The following is a 27,461-nucleotide window of genomic DNA, read 5'->3' on the forward strand; positions in this document are numbered from 1 at the left end:
TAGGCTTACATTTAAATTTACACAACACATTGACTGATAGGCTAGAGACAGACAGAGTACATATAGTGACACATTAATAGATACATAGATATAAATATATATAGACAGTTAGATTAATAGATAGATATAGATAGATTATAGATAGATACATATTATATCTAGATACATAATATATATATATACATACACACACACATATACACATATATATATATATATATATTTATATATGTGTGTGTTTAGGCAGGATAACATATAATCAGCCAGTCATTATTGCAAAATAAACACATTCAAGGTGTGTTTTACTTAAAAAATGTAAAACATTTTTAAAAAGTCATTATAGGTTTTAAATCTGAATATGTATGAAAAAAAGAATATTTAATGAAATTTGTAAAAATCTGTGATATAATGCAATGCACCAGTGTGACAAATGAAGTAATTTGTTTTTTTTTACATCACCATTATTTGTGCAGACTACCACAAGTACCACATTTATACACAAAATCTGATTTAATCTCAAAATAACTTTATTTTGCATACTATTTGTTTACAAAATAGAATGCAGTATACAGTGTATACTGCGCAGTAAGCTAGTGTGCTAGTGTTAGCCTATGAATGGCTGAGGATGGGTGATGCTGTAACTTTACCACCCAGTGGCCCCTGCTGGCTGGATTTAGGCGGTACAGATATGCAAATCTAAAATATTTTCCAGCCCATGTCTACAAGTTTAACAAAGAATTTATAGATGATATTGGTTACAAAAATAACATTCATATCAGATCGCAAAAAGAATACAAAAACTTCAAAGATAAACAGAACAAAACATTATAAGGTGATACAAACATCTGTAACATGATTCTGAGCGAGATGTGAATATTTAGGCTAAATATCCAATGTCTTTAGATATACAAAAAACAAACTGCTATGTGAGAAAGCAAAGGATTGTTTGCACATGCAATCTGTAAATATATAGTTCAGTGTATAAACCAGATGACAGGGAAGGGTAAAATGGTCAGAAGTTCAAAAGTTTGGGGTTGGTAACTTTTTTAAAATGTTTTGGAAAGAAGTATCTTATGCTCACCAATTTTGCATTTATTTGACTAAAAAAAATTATATTACTGTGAAAAATATTATAATTTATTTTTGTTATTTTTTCAGGTTTATTTGATGAATTGAAATTTGTAGCATAAGTGTCTTGATTAATGTAATGCGTCCTTCCTGAATAAAAATATGAATTTCTTTCAAAAAAATCTTACTGACCTCAAACCTTTTGAATGGTAGTGTGTCTAAGTATAAATATTTGTCAGAATAACAATATATAAAACTATTTATAGAAGCTGGTGATTGTCAGCGATAAACAAGTCTTATTTTCTCATGGATGACATACAGAAAACACAGAATGTATAATGTATTCATGCACACAATCAACATGCATTTCAATGAGATATTGTAACACTGCAGATTTACATAGAAAATATATCATTAAAATCTTCCAAAATGATTTAAAAAACCTGAAACATCCCTTACAAAAAGTAATCAACAGTGTTTGACGTGATCGTTCATCATTTGTGCTTGCTAGCCGCTAGATGACAGCACCAGGTCTGGTTCTTTGCTGCTCTTTGAGTTGCAGCTGTGTCCGCAACCGGACGACATTTGAGCCAAGTGAGCAGCTCGCAGGGTGGCCGGAGAAAGTGGCGTTTCGGCGAGGCCTGGTTTCTTGGGTGGGAGCGGAGGTGGGTTCCCTCTGTCGGCTCTGGGAATAGTTGGAGACCTGATGGTGGGAGACAACATCCCAGAGTGGGCCAACGTGCGGTAATCTGTGCCGAAAGGGGAACTGTTGGGGGATGTTGGTGTGCTGGGACCTTGCTGAGTGCTGAAGCGACTCAGGACCTGTGTGACGGTGCTGCGGGCTGCTTGTTTAGGTGAAACGTTGTCTGGTGGAGCCACACAGGGCAAAAGGTCCTGCGGACTGTTCGGAGGGGAAGAGACGGCCTGAGAATCTTGATCACTGTTGCCTTGGAACTTGTGACGGGCTGCGTGGAAGCGCTGGTTGATCCCAGCCTGATACGCAGCTTGTACACTAGGCACGTCTGGTGACTGACTGCTTGTCGTAGGGCTGTGAGCTTGTGAACTGGTCGGAGAGCTCCCATTGGTTAACATACTCTGCTTCTCAACACTCGCATCTTCCTCCGGAGGAGTAAGATGTCCGTTCATTTTTGTATCTGATCTCTCCTCAGCATCCCTCATCTCTCTCCTCAATCGCTCTAGTTCTTCCTGTAGTGCGTTACAGCGTGCTTCCTCTTTCCGTATTCTCAGCCCAAGCTGCTCCCGTTCAGTGTCAAACTCAGCCAACAGCTCCTCTCGTTTCGCCTCCATTTGCATAGCCCGCTTCTTTTCCTCCTCAAGCTCCGCCCTCAGAGTCTGATTGGCCGCTCGCTCGCGATCAAGGCGATGGCTGAGTTCGTTGGCACGCTGGGACTCCTCGTGTGCGCGGGTGCCGGAGCGTTTGCATTCCCGACTCAGCGCCGTCATGAGCTGTTTATGCTGGACTCGCTGGTCTTCTAACTGATCGTGCAGTCGTTTGTTCTCCCTCTCCATTCGGGGCGTCTTTGCCTTCTCAAACTCCAACTAAACATGTGTATAAAAACTAAATCAGATCGAAATACACTGGTAGATTCATAGATTTACACAAAAACATTTTGTAAGATAAGATATTTTTTCAGAGAATATACACTACTGTTCAAAAGTTTAACATTTATTTTTAAATGTTTTTAAAAAGTCTCTTATGCTGCATTTACTCAAAATAAATTACTCAAAAATACTGTAAAAACAGAAATATTAAAACAATTTTAATATATTTTGAAATATAATTTATTCCTGTGATGCAAAGCTGAATTTTCCGCATCATTACTTCAGTCTTCTGTCACATGATCCTTCAGAAATCATTCTAATGATTTGCAGCTCAAGAAACATTTCTTATTATTATCAAGAAATTTCAAAAGAACAGCATTTATTTGAAATTTTATGTGTATAAAAAGCATGTTTAATTAAATACTGTTAAATAAAACACCTTTTGACAAAGGCTTTAACAATCAGGTCTTTTAATGAACAAAATTTTCTGTGGTATCTAAGGCAGGGTTCCCACACCTTGGTTAACTTCAAATTCAAGGACCTTTCAAGGACTTTACAGGTCCAATACCCTCAAATTCAAGGACTTAATGTGGGGACAGACTTCAAGTGACAGCAAGGTTACATCGTGTTACCTTGTAAGATACATTGTTACAGTTTTCATGTGTCAAACACAACTAGGCAAAAAAAACTATGCTTTTTTTTTTTCGCTTGTCATGTCAACGTATAAATGCGCGTAACTAGCGTAAATCAAGCAAACTAGTATGCATAAGCCACGAAGTGTTGGCGAAATAACACATTAGTGGACCTGAGGGAATAATATGGAATTTTTTCCAGAAAACTTCTCGCACAAAATAAATTCAATCACTTTCAAGGACCTGTATCTATGAATGATTAATTTCAAAAACTTTCCAGGGCCTTGAATATTTTTTTTTCAGATTCACAAACTTTCAAGGATTTCAAGGACCCGTGGGAGCCCTGCTAAGGGCCCTTTCACACCTACCTGGTTTGGTCCGGATTTTCTGACTTTTCAGTTTGATCCGAATCAAAATTACAGGTGTGAAACCTCTCCCGGACCACGGTCCGGACCAAACAGACGAAATTTGGTCAGACGAAAAGAGGTAGTCTCGGTCCGGATCAAACTGAACAAAGGTTTGGTTCGTTTCTAGTGTGAAACCATTTTCTGTTTGGTTCGGACTTTCAGATTATTTACAGGAAATTCCGGTGGTTCCCGTGTAGCCTAAACAACTGAAGAAGAATATTTATGTGCAGATCTGTCAGTCCTGCCCACAGCGTTTCTTCCAGCTGATTCACACACACGCGCACACACACACACACACACATATATATGTCCTGCGTCTTGCCGGCGACGATAAAATGTTCGCACAACGAGGACGTTCATTTGGCGAATTTGAACTAGCCTCGAGTATAGTTGGTGCTGCAGGGAGTAATGCCATAATAATAAAGTATAGTGGTAACGATATGCATCTGTTCATTCATTCTTGTGATTCATTCAACATTCAAAGTTACCCGCCGAATTGACAACACGCTGACGTCAGACGCACGTCTGTTTACAAACCAATCAATGTCAAGATGCAGCCCATATAGATGTTGACGACAGGACGCAAGTACATCATGTAAAGTTCTTTAGTGCGCTCGCATAATTGCAATGTGAAACCAAACCAAAACTAACCGAATGTATACAATGTATAAAAACATGAACTTTGGTTCGGACCTTGGTGTGGACTTTCAGGTGTGAAAACGCCCTTAACACTTTTAATGTTATATACAAAAATGTGCACATTTAATAAGATGATGCCAAGCCTGCATATGTAAATGTGTAAAAATCATTAAAAAAACACGTTTCAATATATATTTTAATAGAGCAAAGACTCATTTTGATTAAGGTAAAGGAAAAGTGTAGCCTGTTTCCTAGGAGTACCTCAAATTAAGGGTGTTTTCACACCTGAAAGTCCACACCAAGGTCCGAACCAAAGTTCATGTTTTTATACATTGTATACATTCGGTTAGTTTTGTTTTGGTTTCACATTGCAATTATGCGAGTGCACTAAAGAACTTTACATGACGTGTTTGCGTCCTGTCGTCATCATCTATATGGGCTGCATCTTGACATTGATTGGTTTGTAAACGGACGTGGGGCTACGCGGGAACCACCGGAACTTCCTGTAAATGGTCTGAAAGTCCGAACCAAAAAGAAAATGCTTTCACACTAGAAACGAACCAAACCTTTGTTCAGTTTGATCCGGACCGAGACTACCTCTTTTCGTCGGACCAAATTTCGTCTGTTTGGTCCGGACCGTGGTCCGGGGGAGGTTTCACACCTGTAATTTTGATTTGGACCAAACTGAAAAGTCCGAAAATCCGGACCAAACAAGGTAGGTGTGAAAGGGCCCTAAGATGACTATAATATGATCAGTTCTTTGTACCTGCTGCAGGAGGCGCTCTCTCTCCTTCTCCAGAATGTAAGTGACATCATCTCCTTCAGCAGTGTCTTCAGCATGCTTTCTCTTCTCCTCCTCCAGATCAGCAATGACCTGAAACCACCACAGAGGGGCGACAGAATGAGACAAAGATTAGCTTATAAACCAATCCAATCTCTCCTTGACCTGCTACACTGTGGTAAATCCAATTTAAACGATATGATGTACACATCAGTAATGATGATGATAGGCTTTTAGCTATTATGCAGTATAAACTCACCCTCCTGTGTCTGTTCTCGGCAGCTGCCAGCTGTTTCAGCATCTTCTCCTGCATCCTTCTGCAGTGTCCGACCACCAGCTTCAGCACCGCTAAAGGGTCCAAGCGAGCCGTGGCCCCACAGACCCCCTCTCGTCTCTGGGAGGAACTTCCTCCGTCTCCCCTGGTCTGGCCGGAGCTCTGGAGGACCTCGCTGTCTCTCTGCAGGGCCAGGAACGGGTCGCTCAGGTTGTATTTGCCATATCTCTCCCACATGTTGGAATCTCTACGCTGGGCCTGTAGCGAGAAGGAGACAGAGGAACAGGGATTTATTTGATTATTTTAGATGATTTTTATTAGATATCTGCACATTTCAGTTTAAACAATGTGTTTAAAGAGATTAAAATGTCCATAATCTTTTGACATGAGTTCTGATATCTTCGTATTAAGGGTAAGAGTTTGTGGCTCGTTTTTGTAGCTTCCATTTCATTTTGCAAGTCTTGTAAAGCGGCCTCCATTTTTCTCTTTCACACAGACACGCTCAGTCCATACTTGCTTTCTAAACAGGAAATGAGATGATACAGAGCATATGACCCTGCCAAAAGCAACATAAACCATTCTCTAAGGCTCTGTGTATATGTGTGTGAGTGTGTGTATGTGTTCAGCTCTCTGTGTTTGCTGTTTTAAGCAAGAGGTCAAGCAAGGGGTCCATATAGGGATGAAAACAATTGCTTCAGTCTAGGTAGGGTCAATGCAGTGAATGGGACACCAAAAAAAGTTCCAGCTGGAGTAATTTAATACCTCCTGAAATGACTCTGAACTAAAAGGGCTCAGATTTGACCCAGAAAAAAACAACAACAACACAAGGATAAGGAACAGTAAAGAGAGAGTCACCAATAGCTAGGAAGAGTCTTATATTACAGGGTTCAAGTAATGCTGACAATTCCAGACCAACAGAGAAATAAAAAATACTTTCTTGCTAAGGTTACCCAGGGTTGCCCGGACTGTGATGCATAAAGGCCCCGACCCCGCAGCGGTATACTGTTAGCAAACCTCCCTGTGAGCGGCGATTAGATGAATATGTAAATATGTACTGCGTGATTTCCTTTCAACACCAAACTAAACACACAGCCAAGGGTGAGAAAACAGCAGTTAAGAAAGCGTCTGATCATAGCGACATGTTTGCACAAGCCCAGCAATTTGGTGCTCCAGTCACGTCACGTTTATTTATATACCATTTTATACAATATATTGCTTTAAAGCAAATGACTTTAGAGAACATGAAGAAATAGTGTCAGGCTGATATTTATCATGCACAGATCTGATCTTTTGACCATATTTAGTTTATCCCACCTATTTACATTCACTTTAGACATGACCGATATCTGTGTTTACCTTAATTCCCGGCCCAAAATGATTCTGTTAGTGATCACTTTACTATGCAACATGGTTTTAAATGGTCGTACTAAAATGATTTATAATACACGTCGTGTGGCCATGATTATTTGCCAGCATGGACAAGTTAAAAGTTAATGGATGTGTTAGCAGCGCAAAATCTGACTGAATAGAAATAGACCGGAAATTAGCGTTAATTTTCGTTGTTATTTTAGTAGCGCGGTAAGATTTCATTTATTTGAATGAATTCAAAGGAATTAACGAGAGAGAGAGAGAGAGAGAGAGAGTACTGTAAGTGTGAATTACCTGTGTGAGTCTGCATGTAAGCTTGTCAGTTTATTTACGAAAACAGCAAAGTTAACACCTCATTGCTTAGAAATAGCCTATAATGTCGGCGCCAATGGCCTCGTGGTCAGTGCGCTGACATATAGCACCTTTGCGCTCGGGCGGCCCGAGTTCGAGTCCCGGCTCGTGGACCTTTCCCGATCCCATCCCCTGACTCTCTCCCACCTCGTTTCCTGTCATCTCTCTACTGTCCTGTCACAATAAAAGGAAAATCAAAAAAAAGAAAAAAAAAAGAAACAGCCTATAATGTAGATTTCAGTAGCGAAGCTGTTTTATTAAAATAATAAAACCAGTTTCTATGCTCCTGAATGTTTCTGATTTAAAACCATATTAGGAAGTGCCTCAGAACGGATGCGAAAAAAAATCGGATCTCGTGCGGATTTTAGTTTTTACACCGAAAATTCCGATCTGTGTCAGATGTGATTAAAATATCAGATTTTTTGTCTCAGTGTCTCTTTCAATTAGAATTACTATAAAGTGTCTCTCCAGTGTATTCATGTTTTTACTGAGACGTCTGACTGCGACAAACTAAATGGAAGAAATGAACCGGAGAAGATTTCCACGTCAAAGAAGGCGGAGCTTCAGAGCACACCTACCTATTACATCATCGCCACAGACCAATGGTAGTTCGAAGGTTTTTACCAGTCAGAGCGAACTTTTCCGGAAAGTTCACTTTGGCAAGCTGTTTCTAAGTTTGTTAATACTTATTATATTATAAATATATAACCATAAATAATTATTATCAGTCACAAAGCTGTATATAGTAGAATAGAACAGTTTAAAAGTTTTTAAGACTGCTTTTAACATGTCATTATATATATATATATATGACAGAAATGACAGTGCGGTTCTCTACTGCATTGTTAAATCTACTCGACTAATCTGCTCTTAGATTGATAGATTCAAGTTGTAACATGCATGTCCATCTGGTAAGTGTGTGTGAAAGTATTTGTGTTTTAATGGTTTACTAAAGTTCAGCAACAATAAAGTCTACAGAAACCGGATTATCAGAAACTCACACACTAGCCATGATGAATGTGGTAAATAAGTGTACACTTTGATTCTCTGTGAACCTCTTTGGTGCTGATGCTAGAACAGATAAATGTGCTGTGCAGACGTGACACAATGAATGAGTGTTTTACAGTCTCTGAAGCAGAAAGGGTGAGGCAGAAAGAGAGTAAAACCTGGAGGTGCTTAACAAGACATAGGAGAATATGAGAATGAAGGTGGGTAACTTTATCACCAATACTTTAATGATAGCTTGGTGCTTTAAAAAGCATTTTAATACTGTAAAAATACACACAGCAGCTTTAAAGATGAATACCATTGGTCTTTGCTGAATGCAATTTTCTTTCCAGTTATGATGTATTCCTTACTGAAACATATTGGAAGTTAGTGGGCAAATCAAAGGGCTAAATTCCCCGTTTTAGAAAACATCCTGTAAATTATATGGAAAAAATAAAAAGTTAGGAAAGGCGTTTCTGAAGTAGATATCTTGAAGATAAGCATCTAGGAGCTGTTACATAATAAGTAAAATCTTATTTAACCGCTTTGATTTAAATTGATAGTGAAGTCAAAAAGAAAAGTGGGGGAAAGAAAGGTAAAAAGGGATTGCAACATATATATATATATATATATATATATATATATATATATATATATATATATATATATATATATATATATATATATATATGATAATGGCACAGGTCAATTTAAAGAAAGTCAAAAACAAAACGGGAAAGAAAAGAAAGACAGAATGGTACCGAGACCTGTAGAATTCCATAGCTACTTTTTGTTGTCTTGGAAGCTCTTCTAATTCTCGAATCACGCAAAATAAAAATAAGCCCAACACAAACATCCAGTATTAGATGTTTAAAAAGAAGAATCAGACTAAAAGGTGCATTGAGTCTAGTCCTAAAAAGAAGAATTTAGTGGCCATTAAATATTTAAATGACAATGTGTCATTGCTGTACTTTGATACACAACACTCTGATCTATTTTATTCTATTCTATATATTTTATTATAGATTATTATGTTTTCTTGTTTTAATATTCTTCTATTCGGCAATACAAATCTGGCGCAAAATCTAATCTAAAATAAAGGGACTTGAAAGTACTATTCGAGCTATTTACTTTAATACAAGGCAATGTAAGCTCCAAATAAACAACAGCTGTTCTGTATGCAAAATCTTTTGTTTGTCAAGTTAGTGGATGTCTACTTTCCATTCTATATGTATGATGCATTGTGTGTGTGTGTGTGTGTGTGTGTGTGTGTGTGTGTGTGTGTGTGTGTGTGTGTGTGTGTGTGTGTGTGTGTGTGTGTGTGTGTGTGTTTTTAGGCTAAAAGCTTGAGCAATTACGGGGGCCTTGGGAAGATTAACCTTACTAATGACTTAAGATAAGTCAGCCAGTCTGGTGCCTTCAAACAACCTTTATATGTGTGTGTGTGTGTGTGTGTGTGTGTGTGTGTGTGTGTGTGTGTGTGTGTGTGTGTGTGTGTGTGTGTACTTGTACAACTTTGTGAGGACCAGTTTGAGTTTTAGACCATTAGAGTGAGGACAAAGAGAGTAAAGTGAGGACATTTTGGCCAGTCCTCACTTTCTGAGACCCCTTTAAAGGCCTGTTTGAGGGTCAAGACTTGGTTTTAGGGATAAGGTTATAATTAGGTTAAGGGTAGGTTTAGGGTAAGAGTTCGGGTTAGGCACTTAGTTGTGATGGGTAAGGTTAGGGTAAGCGGCTAGAGATTGCATTGTGTCAATGAATGTCCTCATAAAGATAGATGTACAAGAAAGTGTGTGTGTGTGTGAGAGTGAGAGAGAGAGAGAGAGAGAGAGAGAGAGCGTGTGTACCTGATAGAGAAAGATAACATATATCTTCACTAATAAAATTAAAGAGACCAGGGATTAAGGTAAACAACACAACATACTGACAACAGTGAGATACTTTTGGTATCTGCTATTTGCACTCCCAACATCCTCCATGCTAGCTCCTCAAATGACAAAAACAAACAAAAAACATATGAAGCTATTTTTGAATGTTGATAAGATTCATAAAACTTACTTTCAACTTTGAGATGGACACCTGGGAGGCATTCTTTCTTGAACTCAAAAGTCTAACTATTTAAGACTATTTTCTTGTTAGTCATGAAATGTTTTCAAGTTTTCCTTGAAAAGTCAATCGCTGCTAAGGGGCATAAATAAGTAGATAAATATACTATTTAGTTCCAGTTTTTTTTTTTTTTTCAGAGAAAGCACCATAAGGAAATAATGAATTGTGTTTATATGTACTATTAGCATGGCTAATGAAGTTATACCGAGATTAGGGGCTGTTGTGATGTTACTTCTGCCCTCCTGATTTTTTTCTTTTGACCAAATGCATAAGGGACAATGTGTAATGCGTGTATGTGTTTGAGAGAGTCGAAGCAGAAAAGTCATGCCTTAATGACCTCATTCAAAGCAGGCAATGAGTGACAGAGATTGTAATCCCAGCATGCCAGAACATCGCCCCTAAAAACCACATCGAGTTTTAGAAGAAATATGCAGTTGGGTTAAATATACGCTATCTACTTGAGAAGTCACTTAAAAGGGATTCAAAAGAGCAGTTAATACCCCAAATCTACCATTTGTGACACTCGCATAGCCTCAGTCCAATGCTTTAAAGAACAGGAATGCAGCAGATAATATCTGTGCAGCCTTCCAGACAGCTTTACCACACAAAAACATGATCTGAGAGCACAGATGCTGAGTTTTATTACCGTGCTAACATGATCAGATGAACCAACGGCACTACAATAAAGTTTAAAGCTGATACTAGACAACAGGAAATGTGCGTAATAATGTTTGACATGTTTGTGTGTGTTTATGCAGAGAACAAATAACATTCAAAGCATATTTTGGAATAAAACCAGGGGCCCAGAGTATTGCCGTTTGTACTGACGCAGATGATATGCTCAGAAAGGAAGTTGTCTTGCTCACTGTCTGGCGGATTCTGAGTCATTCCTAAATTGCCAAATAAGTACATTTATATATATATATATATATATATATATATAATATGGGTCCCACTTTATATTAGGTGTCTCTAACTACTATGTCCTACATTTAAATGTATCATTTGATACAATGCACTTATTGTGTACATCAGGGATGATCCTGGAGAGCCACTGTTCTGCTTCAACCCTAATCAAACACACAACAGTTTTTGTGTGTGTGAGATTCACCAATATAATAGTACTGAATTGCTATTGAGTTGGTACTTTAAAGTACTTTAAAAAAAAGTGTAGTTGTGTCTGCTGAGCTGCGTTTGTAAGCCTGGTGTCCACCAGAAGAGTGGGATGAGGCCCAGGAACAGTGCTGGAATGTAGTAGGAGTCTTAAACAGAAAAAGTCTGATGGGAAAGCAAGGTAAAATGAGATCCAGTCGGCTTTAATTAAAAGTCGATGAACGTTGAATTGAAAATAACTTGAGAAAGCAGTTAAATTGGAAAGGCAGCAAATAGCAAAACACTTAAGTTACAGGAAGAACAACAAACGGCGGGTATGATCAAATATCCATCACTATGCCATTTATTTGAGTGTAGGTTCTCGGTAACTATCCCAAAAACCGTGTGAGATGTTTGTTGCACAGCTAACCGAGAACTCTGCAACGCCATCATTCCTGGTTATACGAAGGCTAAAATTATCTTTATAAATGTTTAGCTTTTACATATCTTATATAAACTGAGCTTCTGTCGTAGATAAACTGTGCACTGATGTTTAATACACTGACAGGATGTTAGCGTTAATATGCTAGCGTGCACGATTGAGCTATGAACCAGGCCGACATCTGGATTTCATTGAGTGATACAGCTATAATGTCTCTCCTGGGTATCTAGTCTGCTGTGCGAAGAGTTAAACCTGTTTGAAAGCGAACTACTGACTGTCAATAGACAATAATTGAGGCATATCATTAATGAAGTATTGATTTTTTAGTATTGACAAAAAATTATTTTAAATGAATATTATTGAGTACAATCTCAGCTTGTTTATATGTTTGTTTGAGATGTTTCAGCTCTCATTCACGTGCCTAAGTTGAGTATGGATGAAGGGAACTCTCCAAGGAATACACACCACAAGATCATAAGAGCTGTCAATCACAGAGGAGCCTCCCTAATGGTGTAAATTACGACTTGGGTCGCCGCTACTCGGAAAACATGCAGCACTGTTAGTAGTTGAACATCTGAACATCTTGAATGGTTAAATAAATCCAGATGCTCCTGAATAAATTCTACATGATGACACAGGGATTTTTTTAATTTTTTATGTTTGTTTAATTATGTTTATGTGATGTTCATTGACCTGTTCTCCACACAAAGTTATCACATAGCTTGAGAAGACTTGGATAACGCTCAGGCACAGGTCATATCAACCACTGTTGTGGTTCTTTATGGTGTTTTTGGTCTAAATTGAGAGCTATGTGAAGATTCTCCAAAAACTCCACAAAAAGTAAAAGCATATGGGTTTGGAATGACATACGGCTACTAGAGGTCGACCGAAAGTGAATTTTACTGATAACGATAACTGGTTGGACCACGCTGTCCGATAACCGATTAATCAACCGATAGTTCGTAAAATGGATAATGTATGAAAACAAACATAACACATAAAAAAGTGCTGAACTTTAAAGGGATAGTTCACTTTGAAATACATTTTTGGTATGTTTTAGCTTACCTCAAGGGCATCCAAGATGTAGGTGTCTTTTTTTCCGCAGTAGTTTCAATTTTGATATTTTTAGGTCAAACCGTTCTTGTCTGTCAGTCATATAATGCAGGTCGATGGTCACTGTCTCAAAGAGCATGCACAGAGTCCAAATTAAAACAATTCCCCGTCGTCCAAATTAAACAATTCCCCATCGTAAGTACACATTGATGGCCTAAGACACGAAACGAGCGGTTTGTGTGAGAAAACGAACAGTATTTATATCGTTTTTACCTCTTGTACACAGCCATGTCGAAGTGATCTGATGTGTACGCAGACTGGTGCATAGATATATACACACTAGATGTCGCCTTGTCTACGGCAGTTCATTGGAACGAATGTCTTTAAGGCGACATCTAGTGTATATATCTATGCACCAGTCTGCGCACACGTCAGATCAGATCACTTGGACATGGCTGTGTATAAGAGGTAAAAACGATATAAATACTGTTCGTTTTCTCACACAAACCGCTCGTTTCGTGTCTTAGGCCATCAATGTGTACTTACGATGGGGAGTTGTTTAATTTGGACGACGGGGAATTGTTTTAATTTGGACTCTGTGCATGCTCTTTGAGATAATGACCATAGACCTGCATTATATGACTGACAGACAAGAACGGTTTGACCTAAAAATATCAAAATTGAAACTACTGCGGAAAAAAAGACACCTACATCTTGGATGCCCTTGAGGTAAGCTAAAACATACCAAAAATGTATTTCAAAGTGAACTATCCCTTTAATATAAAAATTGAAGAAAAAATAAAAACAGTACTGTACCATGAAAATAAACGGTACTTTACTTTTTAAATATAAAAAATATGAATATATTAATTATACCTTGATCATTCATGTTAATTCATAGTGCATTAACTAATGTTAAGAGATACAACTTTAAAATGTAAATATATTTGTAAATATTGAATTTAACAATGACCAATACTTTTATTAACTTTGGTTAATGTTGCAAATCTGCGAATCTTATTGTAAACTGTTAGCTTTTCAGATAAATCATAACAGTCATGCTAAAAGATGGCCATCTTTAAATATCTACACAAAGGCCACAGCACTGAAATTAAGGAATTGTCCCGCTCAGTGCAGCATGCAGCTAGCCTGGTCCTACCAGACTCTCGTACATTTCATTTGTACAGAGAGTCTGGCCATTCCCCATTGACAAGCGTTAACTTCCTTGAAGGCGGATACTCTGTTGAAGTTTAAAACTATTGGATCTGCCCAGAGCCACTCTGGATCTGCCATAACCAATCGCTAACGTTTGCCGTTTAATCGTTTAACGTTTGGTCGTGACGTATGACCTCAACGTCATCGTTCTCAGCCACTCCCTCTGTTCGCTGATTGGACAGGTAAAAATTGGCCGGAGAAAAGCCGTGAATATACCGCAAACCCAGACGACGTAATGAAGGAAAATGAAAATTGAGCGGAAGTACGTAGGAGGCCGGAGCCAGGCTAGCATGCAGCCTCGCGTGTTAAAACAAACTCCACGAGGATCAGTGATAGTTTTTATTTGGCCTCTAGAGGCCGCTCTCAAACTGTATAATGGCAGCACACCCTTCTCAGCCTAACCTTGAGTGCCTGTATGACAAAGTCTCTGGCCTCCAGCTCTCCCTCAAGAACACTGAAGAGCAGCAGCACGTCTCTCTTACTCAGAGCCTCCACGTTTAGCCTCGCCTCCTGAAAAGAGAACAAAACACGGAGCAAATGAGTGTTAGAAAAACACCCACTAAGGTGGCATTTATTTGATCAAAAATACAGTAAAAACAGTAACATTGTAAAATATTATTACAATTTGAAATAAGTGTTTTCTATTTGGAAGCTGAATTTTCAGCATCATTACTCTAGTCTTCAGTGTCATATGATCCTTCAGAAATCATTTTAATATGCTGATTTGCTGCTCAAGAAACATTTATTTTATTATTAATTATTAATGTAAATAGAGCATTGAAAAATAGATATATTTTTCATTGACATATTCCCCATTGACAAGCGTTAACTTCCTTGAAGGCGGATACTCTGTTGAAGTTTAAAACTATTGGATCTGCCCAGAGCCACTCTGGATCTGCCATAACCAATCGCTAACGTTTGCCGTTTAATCGTTTAACGTTTGGTCGTGACGTATGACCTCAACGTCATCGTTCTCAGCCACTCCCTCTGTTCGCTGATTGGACAGGTATAAGTGTTTTCTATTTGAAAGCTGAATTTTCAGCATCATTACTCCAGTCTTCAGTGTCATATGATCCTTCAGAAATCATTTTAATATGCTGATTTGCTGCTCAAGAAACTTTTATTTTATTATTAATTATTAATGTAAATAGAGCATTGAAAAATAGATATATATATTTTTTTTATATCTTTTATTGTCACTTTTGAGCAACTGAATGCATCTATGCTGAATTAAAGTATTAATGCCTTTCAAAAAAACCTTGAATGGTAGTATAATTATTTTAGAAGCACATTTTAGGTTTCTTGAAAAAAATATTGTATAAATTTATAAATATTTAGTTTCTGCCGTGCTCTTAACAGGGTGAAAGACAAAATTGAATAGTTCAATACTTCAATAGTAGGAAAATGTATGTACCAATGATAATACATTATGTATGATAAATTGCCCTTTTTCATTACTTTATTCTTTTAGAACTTGCACTAAATTGGCAGCCTGAATTAAACCCATCACAATATTAAGTCTCTATATCTTTTGTTGGTAGCCATTTATGCATTATCAAGAGCAATACTGTTAGCCAGTCCTCCTGGAGCAATCAAAGGGTTAAAGGGATGGTTCACCATAAAATGAAAATGAAGTCATCATTTACTCACCCTGGTGTTGTTCTAATGCCGTATGCCCTACTTTCTTTTATAGAACACAAAAGGAGAATTTTTAAAACATGCCCCACAAAAGTATCACAGATTAATCCCATTGGTATACAATAGGGTTTGGTGAAAAACAAACTGAAATTGAATGTATAATTTAGCGAAATTCTTGACCTTTGCCGCTGGTCTTTTCTGCACGACATGCGTATTCGTGAGACTCTATTAGCACCGCAGCTCACTCCAACTTACCCAGAAAAAGCACACAAGTTGTGAGAAATCAAGATTAACAAAAATACGACATGAAACACAACCCGTAGGCCTATGCCTTCTTCTTCTCTGAGATAAATATATCCGTTGTGTTCGTAATAATAATAAGTTATCGTCAACTGTCATTGTGACTGCCATCAGACAAACGGAGTTCACCAAGTGATATTTGACTCAATGAAGAAAGTACATGGATACTTTTTGGGGATTTCTATAAATTCATTTATTTATTTCAGTTATATTTTTGTTTTATATTTCTCACAACTTGTGTGTATTTTCTGGGCAAGACGGAGTGAACTGCGGTGCTAATAGAGTCTAACAAAGTCATGAAGTCGTGCAAAGAAGACCAACGGCCACGGTCAAGACTTTCCTTAAATAATACATCCAATTTCGGTTGTCTGTACATTTTAGAAAATTTCATATCATATATCCCCAGAACACTTGGAAGATGTCGCACGTGTCGCATGTGATCATTCTTTGCAGTTTTTGTTTTATTTAAAGCTTTATGTTGGTCGTTATTCACTGCCATTATATGGATGAGCGCGAGTGGGATTTTGTTTTTTATTTTTATTCTCCTTTTGTGGTCCATAAAAGAAAGAAGAGCTTACGACATTAGAACAACACCAGTGTGACTAAATGATGACTATCCCTTTAACAGGCTTTCCAGAGAACATAATGGCTTATAGATCAGAGTTGTGATCTCAGGAAAAACTCCCATTCCCATGTTGTGTTTCTTTCTGTGCAGTTCACAGAAAAAAAGGAAAAAAGCAGGTCATTTTTTTCCATTTTATTCTTATGAGTCAAAGCATCTTTCATACATCAAAGCTAAAGCAGCATTCCATGACTTTTCTATTGATAGACAGCTAGTGAAAGAGACTTGTTGTTGGTAGGGTAAGATTGACTGAAATTCCTTTCCGAGCCCTCACACTAAATACTCAGTAATTGCGCATGGACAAGTTTGAAAGCATCGAATTTCACTTTCCCATATAGCTTTGCGCACCATAAATGCTTTGACCCTGCGCTGCAAGCCTCAGCTGAAATAATCTTATGAAACTGAATCAAGATTTCTTCGCTCTGACCCCACTTTGCTTTTAATGGTGCTTCATGCTGAGATTTGTGTGGTTAGCCAAAGTTTCCACATCATGAAGTCACGATCCAGGAGTCTCTGAGTGTTACATAATATGCCCGGAGACGGAGGACGTCCAGCTACTGTGCTCCAGCTGAATCTTGGAAGCTTGACTTCCACGTCAGAGCTGAGCTCCCATAAAAATCGCATTACTGTACTTTGTAGTGCATTCAAATTCTCCTTTTCATCTGTGTTGTGCAACCTTTAGTCAAACTTGTCCTTGTAAATCGCAGTCAGGTTCCTTTTGGTGTATTGTGCACCGAAGGGAACTGCGTGCTAGATCTGAGGTCATGAGTATGCAAGAAAGCTTTCATGGTTTGCGGTTTACCCATTCAAACAGCGCTAATTTGAAGCGCTTCAACGCAAAGCCATACTTTATATACAAGCTAATTTCACAACTTCACTTTGCCTTTTATAGAACCAAAGGAAAATTATATGATGCACTGAACTAAAGTCACAGATCAAGTGTGAAAAATACTTGTAGACTAGACACACTTGCTTTTTTAGCCAATGTCTCTTTACTAAAACTTGTGATTCAGCATGAATCATTATGTGGACATGAGGAAAAGATGATAAAAAGAGATTTGTATGCATCTACAGACCCTTTCTTTTATGTGCACTTGGGGATTATCCGATAGTGTTCTTCATGGTTGACTAATTTGGCATTTCCTCTTTAATGGTGCCCATGCCTCTCTGAATTAAAGGGTGCTACAGCATTCAACATCGGCCCAAATGCTTCTTAAATTACCCAACATTTTTCCCCTGGAGCTAGACTGAAGCAGTCAGTGTTTGAGTCCAAGCTCACCCGACATGTCAGAGGGTAATTAATTTAATCCTCAAGCTGCTTGTGAGCTCCAAAACAGATGGCCCAATGTCAACTGCCTGTTGATGTGATGATCAGCTGTACAGACTGCATAAAGTCTAATATTTTTAACTGTTAAAACATTTAAATAGTTCAAAATATTACTGTACAAATATACAGCAATTGTTTTTAGTATTTTGAGCATATACTATATTGAACATTTATTGTATTTATTAAAATATATTTATACTATACTGTAAAAGATTTCAAAGTTCGGTAACGCTTTAGTTTAGCAATTCTCACTGTTAATTAGTTTGCATATTACTAGAATATTGGCTGTTTATTAGTACTTATAAAGCACATATTAATTCCTTATTCTGCACGACCATATTCTACTTCCCTTAATCCTATTCCTCAATTTAACATAAACTTGTTAGTTAATTAATAGTTAGAATTGGACGCGAAACTAAAGTGTGACCCAAAGTTCCTCTTTTTAGTCGACATTCCTCAAATGAGGCGTTATGCCTGAAACCCAGACTACTGCCTATCTAGAATGCAGTTTAGGGCATCATATGTGCATGCAGCATTTCTGGACTCATTTCTGATGCACGCGCCTATTGATAGACAAAATGCTGCCTAGGTAGACAGTTCACTCCGTTTTAAGACACGGCCTTTTACAAATATGCAGATCTGACAAACAAAAATCAGTTACGCAAAAAAAAAAAAATCAGTTTACAGTTTACTTTAAAAAACGATTTTTTTTTTATTTTTTTTTATGTACAGCTGCTCATATAACAAAACCCCAAACTACTTTTGCGTTTTTAAAACAGTTGCTGTCAGAACTGTCGGCTATTTGTAACTGTAATCAGCATTAACTATTCATACAATCTGTATCCTGTCTTTGCAAAAAAAAATACTTTCTCTTCCTCTCGAGCTCATTTTATTCTACTTACTTTCTTTCTCTATAAATATTAAGTCATATGTTATAAAGAGGACATTCTCACCGTTGTGGGTGCCATGCCAGGTTTGATCAGCTTCCAATATCGCTCATCGAGCAGCACCGTTGTTGAAGATCGGCTTCACCGAAGAAGTTCATCTGCTGTGAAAGAACGCAAACGGACATCTTAAACAGCCAATCAGATCGAAGTGTTTAGGCACAAAGGGCCAATGAGAAACGAGACGCAGAGACAGGAGGCGGGACTTAACGTGAAAAGTTTATAAGATGGGATTCTTTGTGCGGCGATGAGAGCTGAAAGCAGTCTTAGGTCCTCAACTCCCACCGTGACTTTAATAATGACACATTTAAAACGGTTTCTGTGAAAAAATCTAGTTTTTGTAGTATCAGGGTCGAGTTAGCTAGCCGACCACTCTAAAAGTCATTTTTTGAAAAAATGTAGACGGGATAGTTTGACGGAATACATGTGTGCCACCTAGTGGTGTTTTATTGTAATTCTAAGCACACATTCAGAGTAGCCCCAAACAATTATTTTGATACTCATACCACAGTTTAAAATGGGATAAATCTCATTAACAAAATATTAAACTGCATGGCATTTTATTCACAGACAAGGCTTAAGCCTAGTCCCAGACTAAAATGTATGTTTGAGGTGTTTGAACTGAAAGCAAGTTGCACTGAGATATCTTAAAATGTCAGTGCCATTGTTTTGTCTCAAGATGCACACGTAGATTTGTTCTAAGGCACATTTATAAAAGCTACTTAAATGTCCTTATTGAACTAAAGTCTACTCCTGGCTTAATCTAAGCCTTGTTTGTGAAACCAGGCCTATATGTTTTAGATGTGACTTAGTTGGGTATTTTGTTATGTAATCAATGTGATGAAAAATGAAGTGTGGCATAAATAAATTAATGAATAAAGCTGTGCAAGCAGTTGAGGTGAAAAACAAGAAATTAAACAAGTTTCTTCCTTAAAAATGTTATATTACAAATTTCATTCATCTGATAAATACAGGCATTTCACAAAGCATTGTACTAAAAAAAAAAACACAACCCATCATCACAATCATTTCTAGCAACATACAATAACAAATTTGGGCACAGTTAAAACCAAACATAGTGTCATTCCCAATATCCAAGACAAATACAATTTAATGTGCATCTCAAAACCAGAGCGTACAGACACACATTGAATAAGGCGCTGTTGACAGGATTTGTTCAAACTGGATCCCTTCCTTTAGGTTGTATCGGTTTTTAGGTTCAAAGTTGAATATTCTGTTACTGTGCTTCTGTTATTCAAGTCCTCTCAAAGTAAAGGTGAAAGTGAAATAGCACCAGTTTGTTGTGATTCAACTCTGTTGTGTTACAAATACTCACACACATAGGTAAGAATAATTTACTTAAAACATATTTATACTGTACAAAAGCATCTGGCATGTACAATAAGACAAAATCATACCTGAAAACAACAAATGTACATTCCAGAGATATCTGGGCCAAAATGTGGGATTGTGAAACCACATGATAGTTTTAGTTCTGTTTGGACTGCGGTGTTGTTATACGTACATTATCCGTACGTACAAAGATTTTTTCTGATCTAGTTAAGTCGAGTGATCTGCGAGTCCCAGTCAGAATTGAATTCCAAATCACTGATTCATAATGCCTTTCATTTGGTATAAGTCACTATTTGTGCGGATCTTCATAGGTAGTCGGGTCATTTTCTGTTCCAGCTGAATTTACTTCAGTTCTTCTCTTGAGGAGGTGCAGTTCAGGGCTTCGCCCAATTTTTTTTTAAATAAAGTTTTTAGTTATTAATTATTTGTTTTAAAAAAATGTTGTAGTGCAGTTTGGGGTGCTGTAGTCACTAGGTCAAGTTTAAGTGACATCTGAGGACACATACTCATACACTTACTGCCTTTTTAAGGCTAGGAATCTTTCAGCATGTTTATGCGAGCGAAGATCTTGAGGGCGGGTCCTAGTTTAATATTCATGGCACTCATTAGGTGGTCTTCTTTCAGTAGCAGCATGGCCTGTCCATCAATCTCCTGAGCACGAAACTCATCCGCAATCTCCCGGCAACCTAATTGTGGAGTCACAAAAATTTGCATTATTAAATACCATATTTGTAAATAAAATATATTGCTGTAGAAATTTCAACTTTCAACATAGCTTTGCTTTTATCAACTTTGCCATCATTATATAATATTTGATGGCAAAATATCATATCAAATGTGTGTGCATGTATTTATACGATACTGTTATTAAGTTTAGGGTCTGTACGATTTTGTAATGTTTTTAAAAGTCTTTTATGCATCTAATGCTGATTTTATTTGTTAAAAACAGCATTGTTATGAAATATTACAATTTAAAATATAACTGTTTGCTATTTTCATATATTTTAAATGTAATTTATTCCTGTGACGGCAAAGCTGAATTTTCAACAGCCAGTCTTCAGTGTCACATGGTCCTTCAGAAATCATTCTTATATGATGATTTGGTGCTCATGAATCATTTCATATTATTATCAATGTTGAAAACAGTTGTGCTGCTTAATATTTTTGTGATTTTATTTTTGTGATTCAGGATGCAAAAGTCTTTACTGTCACTTTTGATAGCCCGGGACACACCGATGTCGCCTCTCGTCGGCTGCATCTCGACCAAAAAGCTGCGCTTAAACACATCAAAAGGACTAAAGGCGACTGTCAACTAGCAAGTGCGTCCTGCGCCTGCGTGTAAGTAAATATCCATCTATATCAGCAGGTATCTATTTTCATCATTAAAAAGGCAAACTGAGACTAGGGCTGTGTCCGAAATCGCCCCCTTATACCCTTAAATAGGGCACTATTAGAGGGGGCAGCCATTTGCAGTGGTGTCCGAAACCATAGTGGACGTTATGAGTGCACTCATTCAATCCCACAATAACAAGTGTACAACCTGTGTGTGTGTGTGTGTGTGTGTGTGTGTGTGTGTGTGTGTGTGTGTGTGTGTGTGTGTGTGTGTGTGTGTGTGTGTGTGTGTGTGTGTGTGTGTGTGTGTGTGTGTGTGTGTGTGTGTGTGTGTGAATATGAATATGATAAAAAGCCACATACCTGGCAAAGACCGGATGAACTCAAACACCTCTTGCACATTCCATTTGGTGGGGTCGCATGGTAGGAAGTGCTGACTTAGGAGAGGAAGCTCCTCTGGATCATTACCAGAGACCCCACCCTGAGAAACGATTGGGCCAGAACTGGCTGCAGAGAGCGGGGAAGTTGCTTCCTCATAACTGGAGATATCCGAACAGGGGCTGGACTCTCCTTGACTAGGCTGAGATTGGAGGGGTGAGGATATAGATTCTCCCTGAGATTGCTGAGATACAGAGAGCCGCTGATGGGATAAAGAATAAAACAAGAGATGATATACATGCACTAAAGTGAAGTAATAACAAAGATATCCTGATTTACTTTAATATAGTGATACAAAAACATTGTGACGGGCACAACTGGATTATAGTAGCTGTTCACCTGCTTTTTGGCCTCCCTGCCTCTGGGACTATGAGACCTTCTCCTTCTCCACTGATTCATCTGATTGGTTGTTTTAGTTCTGTCGGGGTGGAACAGACCAACCCTCTTCGTGCAACTAACACTGTACCTGATCAAGAGTGTTGTATGTTAGCATACAGATAAAACTACTGCACATCACAACAATATATTATTAGCTCTCATTTTGGGAGCAGCTATATCTCATAAGTTCCTAAATGAACCCATACAGCTTTAAGCATGCATTTGTAGATATTTTCACTAAAACATTTTTTTTAATGTTTTGAATGTCTAACCTTTTAGCACAGACCATGGAACAGAAGCGTTTTGAACGTTTGAACTTGTAGGCAAAATCAACCCATCCGCAGAGCTCACATGTGAGCTTGGGCTCCTCTGACTCCTCCTGAATTCTTGTGTCTGATGAAAAATGATAAAGTATTAATCTACAGTTTATTTATGACTAGCTGAAACAATGTTTGTTTGTAAACTTTGGAATGGTGCAAGGCTTATATTGTTGCCGCACCTTTTATTGCACGGTTTCAATCGTAAAGTTCACAAACAGGAAATTCCAACCAACTAATGCATAATGACGCTCCTTTGTTCATAACAGTGCATCAATCTTTCAAAACTTTACCCTGTCACTTAAAAAGATCAAGCATCTTAGAAAAATAGCCGTGGGCTGCAGGATGTTTGAATCAACCACACGGGGTGGTGTGGCGCAATGGATAAGACACATGCCTTTGGTGTGAGAGACCCGGGTTCGAATCCACTGTGAGACACCAATGTGTCCCTGAGCAAGACACTTAACCCCTAGTTGCTCCAGAGGCGTGCGACCTCTGACATATATAGCAATTGTAAGTCGCTTTGGATAAAAAGCGTCAGCTAAAATGAATAAAAATGTAAAAATCTCCAAAGTTAAACGTGTACCTTGTTGTCCAACCTCCTCCATGTCTGAGTTGGTGGCACTGAGGGAATTGCTGCTGGCTGTTTTCTCTGGATCTGAGGGAAGCTGTGTGTCTGGTTTCTTGGGGCTGTCGGCCTGCACCAGAGATCTCTCCACCTGACAATACAGTGATGATGTCATGGCGATTACTGTAACTCTGTGGATACCTTCACCTGACATTATTGTTTATACAGTTTAGTTTGATATTGTAAAATTCACTAACATACAAAGAAATACATGATGCTGAAAATAAATAAGTCATTATTTAATAATAATAAATAACTGAATTAATAGTATTATTATTGTTGTATAAAAATGTATGAATAAAATAATAAAGATAATAATAATAATAATATTGTAATAGTATTATTATGAACAATACAATTCGTATTAATAAATTCATTTGCCATTTTAATTTTTATTAGTATTTATTAATAATTTGTATTATTTACTGAATTGTTAATAATAATAATAATAATACGTTTTATTATTGTTGCTGTATAAAAAAAAAATTCTGAATAGTGATAATGATAATAAAATTGTTGATGCCTTGCATTATTATTAGTGCCATCAAATAATTACATCTAGCTACCATAAAGGTTTGTGTGTGTGTGTGTGTGTGTGTGTGTGTGTATATTTTATATTTACACACACACATACATATATTTTTTTTTTTTAATTGTTGTATTTAAAAACTATTGTTTTTTTATTTATTACAACTCACAGGGAATGGTTCAGCTCCCTCCTGGATAACAAATCCCTCTATGACATGCGTGAGGACGTGTGGCTTCACTATGGCTTGAGGTGGCTTGTTCTCGCCGTTTTGTGCCACACTTCCTGTCACAGCTGCCGGAGGGGGCTCGTTTGAGGCTGCCGAGGTCATGGTCGATGTCACCGGTGCTCCCATGGGGTCCTGGGCCGTCTCCACAGAGCCTGGCGGCAAAGAAACAAAGCATCAACTCATCACTATAGCAACCACAACAACATCAGCAGCACAAATATCAGCGGCCGCCAGTGTCGGAAAAGCCTGGAAAACACAGCTGCTGGAATAAAATACAAAGAGTGAGCTTATTAAGTAACTTATGAACGTTTGAACCAAACATTGATGGAAAATAATATATCTTAAACCAGTCTAAGCTGGTTTAAGATGTTTATGATGATGTTTTTAGTTTTAAGCGTTTTATTTCTTTTATGAAACACAAAGGAAGTTCTTCAGTATCATATTTATAAAAAGCGACTATATGAATATTTTAATGAAGATATCACTACCAGTCAAGTGAAAAAAAAACTACAAGTCAAGTGACACCAATCGAGAGCCAATGGCGTTTGACGTCAAAGACGTCCAACTAGAGCAGCACCATGGCGGTGACTAGTTAGTCTCCATTAGGACCCCAAGCGAGATTTCATTGGCTCAAATTACTTTAAATGAGTACTCTTTAGCACCTGATTACAATTCCTACAAAATTATGCTATTATAAAGATCATTAATGTCTATGTTAGTTAGCTTATGCACTAGCATAGCATACAGATACCCAAATTAGCCTGATAGCTTAGTTTATACACGCATTTGCACTTGCCCTACATGACAATCATCTTTAATGTAATTACGTTTTAAATTACGTTAAATGTCCAAATATTTTAGTTATAAAAATAATATAACGACGTCCAATTATTCGCCTAATAGGCTATTATTATTGTGCTAATTAACAGTTTATCAAGTGAAAAACTTTTATTTTGTTTTTTTTATGCACTATATAGTAACCTATACATATTTTACATTTATATCGTTCGTCTTACTAGAATCATTAATTAATTGATAGCGTAGTTGATGGAGACCGATTTCGAGGGAGGACCCGATTTGTCATAACAAGCGCCATTTTTTTATTTGAACGCAACTTCCTGCCATTTGAGCTGGGAAGAGTATCAGTCAATAACGACTGCAATTTCTTTCTGTTCATCACACAAAGCTACCCGATAACTTCAAAATACTTTAAATATTAAAGTATTAACTACTTTTACGAAGTTTTTAATGTTATCCACTATCAAGCTGCCAAAGGACCACTGCTGCAGTTCACTGAAGAAAAAAAGTATGAACTACTTTTACAAAGTTTTTTAATGTTATCCACTATCATGCTGCCAAATGCTACAGTTCACTGAAGAAAGGAAATACGTCATGAAAAAGGTAAGTAAATGATTTGATTTTTGTGTGAACTATTACTTGCATCTAAAAACTAAAATTAAGTAAAGAAAATACATCTCTCCTGTTCACACAAGACGCGTCACTGCGTTCAGTCTGCGCTGTATGTTCCATGTACGCACTAGACTAGCGTCAGTTGCGTCGCGTTTTAAGAGAGCGTGCCAACTCTACACAGACCGCAGCGCTTTTTTTAAAGCCCACTAACCAAAACTACTGGCATCACAACACAAGACATACTGTAGCTTACCGACAAAGAGCAATAAAAAGTCATTTCCCGCAGGGGCGCTCTTCAATTCCGTCTCAAAACACGGGGGGAGCCTCATTCCCACACGCCTGTTCCACTGATATCAAAGACAGAATATCAGGCTCCGCCACGCGTGCGATTCTACTACGCCACATGCAGTGTGCGCTGCTCCTTTTCAATGCTCCACTCCCACGCACGAGCACTGCACATTCCGCCAGGAGGCGGTTCAGTCTTTCCCTGGATGGCAGCAGCCTCAAGTGGCAGGTCACATGACTCCGTAGAGGTTCAAGAGTTTCACAGCTTTGCTCAGCCCATGGGCATTATCTGAAGCTTAGAAAGCAAAGCACCCTGGTCTAAAACTAGTTTCTGACTGATTCGGCAGCAAGTCGTGCCTTCTGGAGGTCAAGGAAGTCCACAGAGTCATGTGACTCAGTTCTTGTTCATATTACTGTACATGGGAATTGCACGCCACCTCCTTCTCTTTTAGCAAATCTGGTTCACCATGTGGGAGTCGAAAGCCTTGTATTTTAAATGCAGCAGTGATTCTTTAAAACAAAGTTGATGTATGTGCATATTTCTGGATTTTGATAGGTGTGAAATAGATAAATACAATATATATTAGGGCTGGCCCGGTAACCATTCAGATGTCCCAATTTCATCCGTTTCTGATTTGCAAGATTTCGATTCTCGATTTGATTCAATGAATAATTTTCACTGGTCTCACCACACAAAAAAAAGAAGAAAAAAAAAGAAGAAAATAGTTATTGTTTTTGACCCATGTATTCTTGTATTTTAATAAATAAGGTTGACACAAATTTTAGATACCAGTGAAATTTACTAATTAATATAATTTCAAACATTTAAAGTCATTAATAAAAAAAAAAGAACTAATTATTGAACTACAAGCGATAGCACAGATAAATAAATACAACAGAACAAACAAATGAAATAGTGCTTTTCAGGTTGGTCTTTCACAGTAGTTTTCAGGTATAGAAATTTAATAAAGTAATCAAATGTAAAATAACACTGCATAGTCTGTATAAATTAAATATAATCAATCATTATTAAAGTTACAAAAGTTATTCAGTCAAGAGCAGTGATTGATTTTCTTTTTCTTTTGTTCTGTGATTAACATTAAAAACACAGACAGCAGAAGGTTTATTAGTCACTTTAAGGCAGAATGCACGGATCCAATATACTGTTGTATACAATATAATGTACACACATGCATAGTCTTTCTCTGCGGTTTACGTTCACTTCAGCCATAACTGACTATGCTTACTAGGATACAAGCCAAGACAGGCATTTTTGTGATGAGAATTTTGTGTAACATGTCCGTTCAAGCGTGAGAAGACAGACACGTGAAAGAGAAGTCATTTTATTATTTGCACGCTGTCTGAGATGCGCAGCTTTCTGCACACACAAAACTTCTCACACAGTGCTTGAATGTTTAAATTGGCAAGGCTTAACATGTGCAAATGATGATCTTCAGTGACCAAGCAGCACTGGCCTGATCGGGACAGTGACAGGTCCTTCAGCTGTCACTGAGATGCGCACCTGCATCCGCCATGTTAAGCACTGAACCAATGACGGTCCCCGCTTTAACATTGTGCAAGGTAAATAAGAGGATGACATTCAGTGGAGAAGACTAGTAATAAATAATAACGTCAAACAGATAGTATGTTCACTTATTGTGGAAATAAATGCGGAAATAAAAGATTAGTTTGTGGCTTTTGAGAATCGATATTGAATCGACAACATAAAAATAAAAAGATTACTCGAAAATAGTTT

At 37.7% G+C, this 27,461-nt stretch overlaps 2 protein-coding genes across 5 annotated transcripts in view; both read right to left on the bottom strand.

The window, feature by feature from the left end:
- Positions 1-504: 504 nt before the first annotated feature.
- On the bottom strand, positions 505-18,941 carry cttnbp2nla (CTTNBP2 N-terminal like a). The gene is made up of 5 exons (XM_082189627.1): positions 18,819-18,941; positions 14,381-14,488; positions 5,350-5,622; positions 5,076-5,183; positions 505-2,628 (listed from the first exon to the last, which is right to left on the bottom strand). The coding sequence occupies exons 1-5, from the start codon at positions 18,831-18,833 to the stop codon at positions 1,576-1,578; spliced, it is 1,557 nt and encodes a 518-aa protein (XP_082045753.1). The 5' UTR covers positions 18,834-18,941; the 3' UTR covers positions 505-1,575.
- A 790-nt stretch (positions 18,942-19,731) lies between these two features.
- The window catches only part of phc2b (polyhomeotic homolog 2b), a 30,916-nt gene continuing 23,186 nt past the window's right edge, over positions 19,732-27,461 (bottom strand). For all 4 annotated transcript variants that reach the window (XM_082189604.1, XM_082189605.1, XM_082189602.1 and 1 more), the window contains exons 10-15: positions 23,954-24,162; positions 23,214-23,346; positions 22,583-22,703; positions 22,272-22,398; positions 21,858-22,134; positions 19,732-20,848 (exon numbers count right to left, since the gene is read on the bottom strand). In XM_082189604.1, coding sequence (XP_082045730.1) covers positions 20,694-20,848; positions 21,858-22,134; positions 22,272-22,398; positions 22,583-22,703; positions 23,214-23,346; positions 23,954-24,162 — 1,022 coding nt within the window. In that variant the 3' untranslated portion in view covers positions 19,732-20,693. The remainder of the gene's footprint in view (positions 20,849-21,857; positions 22,135-22,271; positions 22,399-22,582; positions 22,704-23,213; positions 23,347-23,953; positions 24,163-27,461) is intronic.

Source organism: Leuciscus leuciscus (assembly GCF_965113295.1).
Source record: "Leuciscus leuciscus genome assembly, chromosome: 14".
Lineage (NCBI taxonomy): Eukaryota > Metazoa > Chordata > Actinopteri > Cypriniformes > Leuciscidae > Leuciscus > Leuciscus leuciscus.

Excerpts from the sequence above, each read along its gene's own strand:
- cttnbp2nla (XM_082189627.1), bottom strand. Across the intron at positions 5,623-14,380 it reads TTGTCATACAGGCACTCAAG|GCCCAGCGTAGAGATTCCAA; the intron begins GTTAGGCTGAGA and ends TTCTCGCTACAG. Across the intron at positions 2,629-5,075 it reads GAGAGCGCCTCCTGCAGCAG|TTGGAGTTTGAGAAGGCAAA; the intron begins GTACAAAGAACT and ends ACACATGTTTAG.